This window comes from Phasianus colchicus, chromosome 29, assembly GCF_987193195.1.
Source record: "Phasianus colchicus chromosome 29, bPhaCol1.hap1.1, whole genome shotgun sequence".
NCBI classification, from domain to species: domain Eukaryota; kingdom Metazoa; phylum Chordata; class Aves; order Galliformes; family Phasianidae; genus Phasianus; species Phasianus colchicus.
In genome coordinates this window covers 1071484-1081115 of record NC_143464.1, presented here as the reverse complement: position 1 = coordinate 1081115, position 9632 = coordinate 1071484, and the positions used below count along the sequence as shown (strand labels likewise).

Sequence of the window (9632 nt, the reverse complement as noted above, 5' to 3'; positions counted from 1 at the left end):
CTCAGCACTCAGCACTCAGCACTCAGCACTCAGCACTCAGCACTCAGCACTCAGCCTGCCCGGGGAGCTGCCCAGGGCGCTGCGGGGAGACGTGTGGGTGGAAGGAGCCCCCCAGCAGGGCAAGGCAGGGGCCTTCTGCTGCCACAGCTGTTGCCTAGGATGGGGCATCACTGTTCCATAGCACCCCAGAGTAGTAAAGAGGGTATTTTGCAAGAGGGGAGACAAAGCAGGGATTTTCCTTTTATATTATAGTGCTTTTATATTACTTTTAGATTCATTTTATACAAAAAGGATTGGAGGCTGAAATCTAAAAGGGGTTTTCTACTTTGAACGCAGCTCTGAGACTCCCGAATTCTTATCAATCATTTGTTTTGTGTACAGTCACACTGAATGCCCTTTCAGTCTGTCCTTCTCCAGAGGATGGAACCAGCTGAAATAAATGTCTTTTTCTGCAGACTTGAATAATGCTCTTATCCTGCAAACAGGCAGCTTTCTCAAACAATAATTTTATAATAACAGCACAGAGGCTGGGGTTGGGGGCTCTAAGAGCAGTTGGAGTAAAGATATGAGGCATAGAAAGAGCTCCTACGATGATAATATTCAGGGAATGGGATATGAATAGAAAATGAAAGAAGTAAGAGCTCCTTAAGCCTCTGCTTCTTACAGGATGCGGAAGATCATGAAGTTAAGCTCAAGTTATGGATTTAAATGAGCACTTTCTGCAGGAGAAAGAATAAGCATGGTCTTGACTCGTCATTATCTTCTGTACTCTGCACAGGACTCCATGCCCAGGAACTGCAGATGCCCAACAGCAGCTCCATCAGCGAGTTCCTCCTGCTGGCGTTGGCAGACACGCGGCAGCTGCAGCTCCTGCACTTCTGGCTCTTGCTGGGCATCTACCTGGCTGCCCTCCTGGGCAACGGCCTCATCAGCACAGCCGTAGCCTGCCACCACCGCCTGCACACCCCCATGTACTTCTTCCTCCTCAACCTCGCCCTCCTCGACCTGGGCTGCATCTCCACCACTCTCCCCAAAGCCATGGCCAATGCCCTCTGGGACACCAGGCACATCTCCTATGCTGGATGTGTTGCCCAGACCTTCCTGTTTGTCTTTCTGATATCGGCAGAGTATTCTCTTCTCACCATCATGTCCTATGACCGCTACGTTGCCATCTGCAAGCCCCTGCACTACGGGACCTTGATGGACAGCAGAGCTTGTGCCACCATGGCAGCAGCTGCCTGGGGCACTGGGGTTCTCTATTCCCTGCTGCACACTGCCAACACATTTTCACTGCCTCTTTGTCATGGCAATGCTGTGGATCAGTTCTTCTGTGAAATCCCACAGATCCTCAAGCTCTCCTGTTCAAAACTGGGTCTTGTTAGGGAAATTAGGTTTCTTGTGGCTAGTAGTGTTCTTTGTTTTGGCTGTTTTGCTTTCATTCTGTTCTCCTATGTGCAGATCTTCAGGGCCGTGCTGAGGATGCCCTCTGAGCATGGACGGCATAAAGTCTTCTCCTCGTGCCTCCCTCACCTGGCTGTGGTCTCCCTGTTTCTCAGCACTGCCATGGTTGCCTACCTGAAACCCCATTCCATTTCTTCCTCACCTCTGGATCTGTTGGTGTCACTTCTGTACTCAGTGTTGCCTCCAGTTTTGAACCCCCTCATCTACAGCATGAGGAACACGGAGCTCAAGGATGCTCTGTGGAAACTAATGGTCAAATGTGTTTTGAAAGCAATGAACTGCCCAACTTCTTCTGTACGTGACTTGTAATTCAGATTTTAACATAATCACGCTGTTCTCTTTTGGTTTGAGCATTCATTTCTTAAGTGTTATTTATTGAATGTTTTATTCTGTGTTTTATGTATTCCAAACTTTTTCACTGAAACTTCATTACACCTATCCATTTCTATCCGGCTTGTACCTATGCAGTGTAACCCAGACACACTGTACAAGAGGAACCAGGCTCTCTGTGAATCTTATCAGAGCAAAGGGAATGCAATGACTTTGTCTGTCTTTCTTCCTGTGAGACATTTCTGGAGTTGCTGGGGTCAGCTGTTCTCAGCACCCCATAATCCAGCATGAAGCATTCGGCTGTTAATCCAACTGTGCGGTGACTGCAGCCTGCAATAGCTGACGGGCCATCCCTTGGCGCCTGGCTGGGGTCTGTGCTTCCAGGATCACATCTGTCAGTGCCTGCTGACTGTGGGATCCTCTTTGCCGAAGCACCTGGTAGGGCCTATAGAGGAAGAAGGAGGTTTGTGTAAGAGATTGTGATGGCTCTTCTGCGTGTGTACACACCTCAATAGCAGGAGGGACGTGACTTGGTCGTGTCTACTTGAGAAGCTGGCACGTGCCTTGGAAGATGATGGTGAGGTTCCTTCTTCTCAATGGCTGACCGGCCACAAGAAAGCTGATTTGTGGCATATCCATGAGGAAGTGATTTCCAACATGATGGAGTTGACCTTGGTAGTAGAAATGTGGAAGGGGGGACGGGGGGGAAACTCCCTCAAAGTGCAGCTTGAAAGCTCGAGACTGGGCATGGGGAAGAAGAAATGTCACTGGAAGGGTGATGATGTGGGGCCATGCTGAGGGACCACTCAGCATGGCTTTGTGTTTCAAAGGAAGTTCCGAGAGGCTTGAGATACATCAGTGAAATGATCGCAATGCAGTGAAATGATCTCTCCACCCAGAGCGGGGTGGGAGAAGAGGTGGGCGTCTGCAGATCACAGGGAAATAGGGGCTGGGCTGGAACAGCATTGGAAATCCTGCAGAGGAGAAGGCAGTGGGTGCTGGTGAGGATGGAGGGCTCCAACAGCAATAACGTCTTTGTTCCCTTGGCTATGGTTTGTGAGGAGATTTATTATGCTCGTGGTGATGGGGCCTCACTGCTTCCTTGTATCCCTGTGCAGAGGCTGGTTGGTGTCACACTGTTGTCATTCTCGTGGCGCAGAATTCTGCCCCACCCCAGCCGTTCTACTCACACTTCACTCCGTGTTTGTCTCACACATTTCTTGTGGTTTATTCACACTTCACTCCTGGCTAACTCACAGATTTTTCAAGGAATCACTCGCTCTTTGCACAAGGTTTGCAGACTGTTTACTCTGCATTTGCTCTTACATTACTCCAGGTGTACTCAAACCTTACTTTGGGTTTTACTCACCGTTTACTCCATGTTTACTAACACTGTACTAAGTATTTTCTCACACTTCACTTGGGGCTACCTTGCACTTTACTCCGGGTTTACTCGCACTTTACTCCAGGTTTACTCACACTTCTTTTTTGAGTGTCTTTGACTCATTCTAACTCTGGGATTTACTCACACATTGCACCGGGTTTGCACACTTTGTTTACTCTTACTCTTCTCCAGGTGGACTCACACCTTACTCTGGGTTTTACTCACATTTTACTTCCCATTTACTAACACTTTACTCCTCGTTTTCCCTCACTGATCTTGGGCTTACCTCACACTTTACTCTGGGTTTACTCACTCTTCTATTTTGAGTGTTTGACTCACACTTTACTCAAGGTTTACTCAACCTCTTCTTCAACTTTACTCACACTTTACTCTGGGTTTACTCACACTTTTCAGTGGGTTTCACTGACACCCTACTCCAGGTGTGTACGCTCTCTCTTCCGGGCCTATCCACACTTTACTCTGGGTATTTCTCACACTTGACTTATGGCTTACTCACAGTTTTCTACCTGTTATACTCACACTTTGCACCAGGTTTGCACAGTCTTTATTCTGGTTTTACTGTTATTCTACTCCGGGTGGACTCACACCTTTCTCTGGCATTTACTCACACTTTGTCCCATGTTTGCTAACACTTTATTCAGGGTTTTCTTACACTTGATTTGGGGTAAGCTCACACTTTACTCCAAGCTTTCTCACACTTTACTCCGGGTTTACTCACAGTTCCTTTTTAGTGTGTTTTTGACTCACACTTTTCTCAAGGTTTACTCCAACTTTTCTTCATCTTTACTCACTCTTTACTCTGGCTTTACTCACACTTTGGGTTTTACTGACACCCTACTCTGGGTGTGTACACTCTCTCTTCTGAGCCTACCCACATTTTTCTCCAGGTGTCGCTCACACTTTACTCTGTGTTTACTCACACTTTACTCCTGGTTTACTCCCCGTTTTCTAATGGTTTTACTTAAACTTTGCACAAGGCTTGCACACTCTTTTCTCTGGCTTCACTCTTATTCTAGTCTACCAGAGTCAGGTGTGAGTCAAACACACTGAACAAAGTAGTGTGAGGTAACCCCAAGTAAAGTGTACAAAAACCCAGAGTGAAGAGTCAGTAAACGTGGAGTAAATTGTGGGTAAGACAGAGAGGAAGGTGTGAGTCCATTGGGAGTAGAATCAGAGTAAACCCAGAGTAAAGAGTGTGGAAGTCTGGCGCAAAGTGTGAATAAAACGAGTAGAAAAGTGTGAGCATACTCGGAGTCAAGTGTGAGTGACACCCGGAGTAAAGTGTAGGTAGGCCCAGAAGAGAGAGCGTACACACCCGGAGTAGGGTGTCAGTAAAACCCGGAGGACAGAGTGAGTAACCCAGAGTAAAGAGTGAATGAAGTTGAAGACTAGTTGGAGTAAACTTTGAGTAAAGTGTGAGTCAAACACACTAAAAAAGGAAGTGTGAGTAAACCTGGAGTCAAGTGCGAGTAAACTTGGAGTAAAATGTGAGGTAAGTTCAAGTAAAGAGTGAGAAGACCTGAAGGAAAGTGATGATAAACACGGAGTAATGTGTGAATACAACCCTGGGTAAGGTGTGAGTCCACCCGGAGAAGAGTAAGAGTAATCCCAGAGTAAAGAATGAGCAAGCTTGGTGCAAAGTGTGAGTAAAACAGAAAAATGTGAGTACACCGAGAGTAAAGTATGAGTAAACTCGGAATAAAGTGTGAGGAAAGTTGACTAAAAGTGTGAGTAAAACTTGAGTAAAGTGTGACTCCAACACACTCAAGAAAGAACTGTGAGTAAGCCCAGAGTAAAGTGCAAGTAAACTTGGAGTAAAATTTGAGGTAAGCCCAAGTGAGGATAAACAGAGTAAGGTTTTAGTAAATGTGCAGTAAAGTGTGAGTAAAACCCAGAGTAAGGTGTGAGTCCAACCGAAGTAGAGACAGAGTAATCTCAGAGTACAGAGTGTGCAAGCCCCGTGCAAAGGGTGAGTAAACTCAAAGTAAAGTGAGAGAAACACCCAGAGTAAAGTGTGGGTAGGCCCGGAAGAGGGAGTTTACACAGCCGAAATATTTCACTCTCACAGAGTTAAATAGCTCAATCTATGCCTGAGACAGGGGGTAGTAGGCCCTTGGTCCTCCCCCAGCCCCACAAAATTGGAAGGGAAAGGGAAAAGGGACAGGGAGATGGGAGCTGGGCTCAAGGAAGGAAAAAAACAGTGGCAGTGATCTATGGAGGAAAATTTACCTTACTAACTGTGATATCGGAATGCAAGATAACAATATAATACAATCTAATTGAAGCTGAGACTAATAAATAAGATAGGAGAGAGAGAGTTCCTGAGACCGAGTCAAAGCTGGAAAGCTTGGAACAGCTAGGAAAGCACCCTCCAGCACCCACTGCCAGGCAGTAAGAGACCGCCCCACCCAGAAAGGTCAGATCCCATGACTTCTGTGATGTATAGGGATAGGTACCTGGAATTGGAGCATTAACACTTCCGCTCCCAGTGCACTACATGATGGTATGATATGGAATACTGAAAACCAAAAAACATAAAACTATGACATTCCACCCCTTGCTCTACATCACTATATCATATATATATATATATATATACTACATATATATACATGTATACAAACAAACAAAAATGATTAAAATGCATTACACACACGTCTATATACATACACATAGAATTACTGTCTGTACTCCCCCAGCATCAAGTTTCCTTGTGGTACACATTGAACATCCCCATTTTCCGGCATTACCCACCAAGTGGACCCAGGTCCCTGGGCAAAAACAGTACCGCAGAGAGGTTTGCCCTTTCCAGAAGCTGGAAGAATCCAAACTGCTTTTCCCAACATGCTCTTTACATGTACAACAGGGACTTTATCTCTCTCTACGGTGTGTAGGGAGCTGGATTGGGTAGGACCATCACGATTGATAGATCCTCTGGTATTGACTAACCAGGTGGCTTCTGCTAAATGGTTCTCCCAGTGCTTAAATGTTCTGCCACCCGTTGCTTTCAGCAGAGTTTTTAACAACCCATTGTAGCGTTCAATTTTACCAGAAGCTGCTGCATGATGGGGTTATGATAAATCCACTCAATGCCATGATCTTTGGCCCAAGTACTTACAAGAGAATTTTTGAAATGAGTCCCATTATCTGACTCAATTCTTTCTGGGGTGCCATGTCGCCACAGGACGTGTTTCTCAAGACCCAATAAGGTGTTTCGGGCGGTAGCATGGGGTACTGCATATGTTTCAAGCCACCCAGTGGTCGCCTCCACCATGGTAAGCACATACCACTTACTACTGTGGGATCGTGGCAAGGTGATAGAATCAACCTGCCATGCCTCCCCATCTTTAGTCATTTGCCATCGCCCTTCCCCCCAGAGAGTTTTTATCCTCTTGGCTTGTTTAATTGTGGCACATGTATCACAGTCATGGATAACCTGTGCAATAGCGTCTATTGTTAAGTCCACCCCTCGGTCTCTAGCCCACTTATATGTTGCATCTCACCCGTGATGGCCTGAGGTCTCATGGGCCCACCGAGCTAGAAATAATTCACCCTTGTTTTCTGCCAGTCCAGGTCTATTGGAGCCACCTCAATTTCGGCAGCTCGGTCTAACTGATGGTTATTTTGCTGTTCTTCTGTACCCCGACTCTTGGGCACATGAGCATCCACATGGTGCACCTTTACAACCATAGTCTTTATTTGGGCAGCAATATCTGAGCACATTTCAGCAGGGCAAATAGGTTTACCCCTCCACTGCCAGTTATTGTGCTCCTACTGCTGTAACCACCCCCATGGAGCATTTGCCACCATCCATGAGTCAGTGTGAAGATAAGGCATTGGCCACCTCTCCCATTCAGCAACATCTATGGCCAGCTGCACAGCCTTTACCTCTGCAAATTGGCTTGATTCTCCTTTCCCTTCAGTGGCCTCTGCAACTTGTCGTGTGGGGCTCCACACAGCAGCTTTCCATCTGCGATGCTTTCCCACAATACGACACGATCCATCAGTGAACAGGGCATATTTCTTTTCATTTTCTGGTATTTCATTGTATGGTGATTCCTCTTTAGCACACAATACTTCTTCTGCTCGTGACGTTCCAAACATTTTTATGTTCAGACCAGTCCATGATCATCTCTAGGATTCCTGAATGGCTGAGTTTTCTCATCTGCACTCTGTTTTGCACATCTGCATTGTGTAATCAGCGCAGTCAGCTTACTCCAAGTGGCATCAGTATCATGATGGATGGAGGGAACCTTTCCCTTGAACATCCAGTTCAACACTGGCAGTCGAGGTGCCAGAGGAGCTGTGGTTCAGTACTGATTACTTCAGAAGGAGCCTGAACTCCCTCATACGCAGCTAAGATCTCCTTCTCAGTTGGAGTGTAGCACTTTTCTGACCCCTTGTATGCTTGACTCCAGAATCCCAGGAGTCAGCTTCGGGTCTCTCCTGAGGCTCTTTCCCACAGACTCCAAGTAGAACTTATCTCCTGTTTAATCTGTTCAAAAGCCTGCTGCTGCTCAGGACCCCATGCAAAATTATTCTTCTTCGGAGTCACCTGCTACAGGGGGCTTACAGTGAGGCTACAGTCTGGAACATGCATTCTCCAAAAACCCACTACACCCAGAAAAGTCTGTGTCTCTTTCTTAGACATGGGCGGAATCATGGAGATTTTGTTGATCACATCTGTCGGGATGTGACGATCTCCTTCTTGCCACTTTATATCTAGGAACTGAATTTCCTGGGCAGGTCCTGAAAGGTGAGAAGGGCCCCATAAGTGAACATAAAAATGTAAGAAAGCTTCACAGTGACTGAAAACAAGGGGGGGGGAGGGTGGGGGGGGGAAGGGACAATAGTTAGAGATCATTTATAGAAGTAAGAATGTAGAGCTTGTTAGAAAAATAAGGGATGGCAGACACTGGGTCTGGCATGTGCACCCAGTGTACACGCACCGCTGAATAAACCAGACCTGCTTTGTAATCTTACTTGGGTTATAGAGTTTGATTCCAAACATCACAGTGACCAGTGTCATATTCTCCTCAGTCCTGCTGGTAAGGAGGAGAGCCCTGGGGACTGGACAGGTTCTGGCTGTCAGCAGTTGTTTGTGCAGCGGTTATCAGCAACAGGCTTTTATTTTATGGGAACAGGAGACTCAGTACACAGGGAGAAGAAATGCCCAGCATCAGTGCAGGAGGGGAATTGATTGAATGAGAGTTCCCTGCAGCTTTGTCAGAAGGAACTTGGGCTCCTTGTGGACAACAAGCTCACCATGAGCTAGCAATGTGCTGTTTCTGCAAAGGAGGTTGAAAGCTGCTGGGCAGCAGTAGGACTAGCATAGCCAGCAGATCAAGGGAGGGGATCGTTCCTCTCTGTTCAGCACTGCTAACATCACTCACTCACCAGTACACACGGAGCACTGGCTTAGGGAAGCTGGACCAACAAAGATCTTCAAAAAGTGGACTGGGTTCACCTTCCTAACAGGTGAGGCTATGAGAGCAGGGCATGTCCAGCCTGGAGATGAGAAGCTCCAAGGAGACATACCTTGACAGTGTATATAAACATCTGACGGGAGGCCAGAAGAAGTGGGAGCCAGGCTCTTCTCAGTGATGCCTAGCAAAAGGACAAGGGGCAAATGGATCCAGATGAAACACATAACATTTCATCCAAGTCCAGGGAAGAATTTATTTACTGGGGGCTGCTGATCACTGGAACCGGCTGCCCAGAGAATTTCCTTCCCTGAAATCAAAATCAAAACCAAAAGATGTAACCAAAAGATGTGTAGACACACTCCTGGAAATTCAAGTCAAATCTACAGCCCTATGTCCAGATGGAGGCCTGTGACGAATGTTGTCCTTGGGACAGGTGATCTGTAACATCTTTATGAATGGCATAGACAGTGGGATCAAGTGTTCCCTTAGCAAGTTTGGTGATCACACCAAGCTGAAGGGTGCAATTGACACAGCAGAAGGAAGGGACACCATTCAGAGAGAGCTGGTTGGATTTGAGAAGGTGGCCCACATGAACCTAATAAGATTCAACAAGGTCAAGCACAATGCACTGCACTTGGGTCAGGGCAATCTCAGATATTTCTACAGAGTGGGAGAAGATCTCGTAGAGAGCAGCCCTGCAGAGAAGGTCTTGGGAATCCTGATGAGTGAAAAGCTGGACTTGAGTCAGCAATGTGCAGCCCAGAAGGTCAACTGTGTTCTAGGCTGCATCAGATAGGAGTGCCCAGCAGTGGAGGGAGGGAATTGTCCCCCTCTACTCTGCCCTTGTAATGCCCCAGCTGGAGTAGTGCATCCAGCTCTGAGGTCCCCAGCACAAGAAGGATGTGGAACTGTTGGAGTGAGTCCAGAGCAGCACCACCAGAGAGCTGGAGCACCTCTCATATGAAGAAAGGTTGAGGTCAGTCTGGAGAGAGCTCTAGAGAAGCCTTTTC

The 9632-nt window shown here is 46.8% G+C and overlaps 1 protein-coding gene across 1 annotated transcript; it reads left to right on the top strand.

The window, feature by feature from the left end:
* The first annotated feature begins 801 nt into the window (after positions 1-801).
* On the top strand, positions 802-9418 carry LOC149914458 (olfactory receptor 14J1-like). The gene is made up of 3 exons (XM_090126354.1): positions 802-1243; positions 1649-1755; positions 9056-9418. Exons 1-3 carry the CDS (start codon positions 802-804, stop codon positions 9416-9418), a joined length of 912 nt encoding a protein of 303 aa, XP_089982480.1.
* Positions 9419-9632: the final 214 nt, after the last annotated feature.

What these genes read in the sequence shown, in the direction of transcription:
- LOC149914458 (XM_090126354.1), top strand. Translation starts at nt 802, where the DNA reads ATGCCCAACAGCAGCTCCATCAGCGAGTTCCTCCTGCTGGCGTTGGCA. An exon ending in CATGGCAGCAGCTGCCTGGG is followed by an intron (nt 1,244 to 1,648) that starts GCACTGGGGTTC and finishes TGTTGCCTCCAG; the next exon opens with TTTTGAACCCCCTCATCTAC. An exon ending in TGAACTGCCCAACTTCTTCT is followed by an intron (nt 1,756 to 9,055) that starts GTACGTGACTTG and finishes TCCTTGGGACAG; the next exon opens with GTGATCTGTAACATCTTTAT.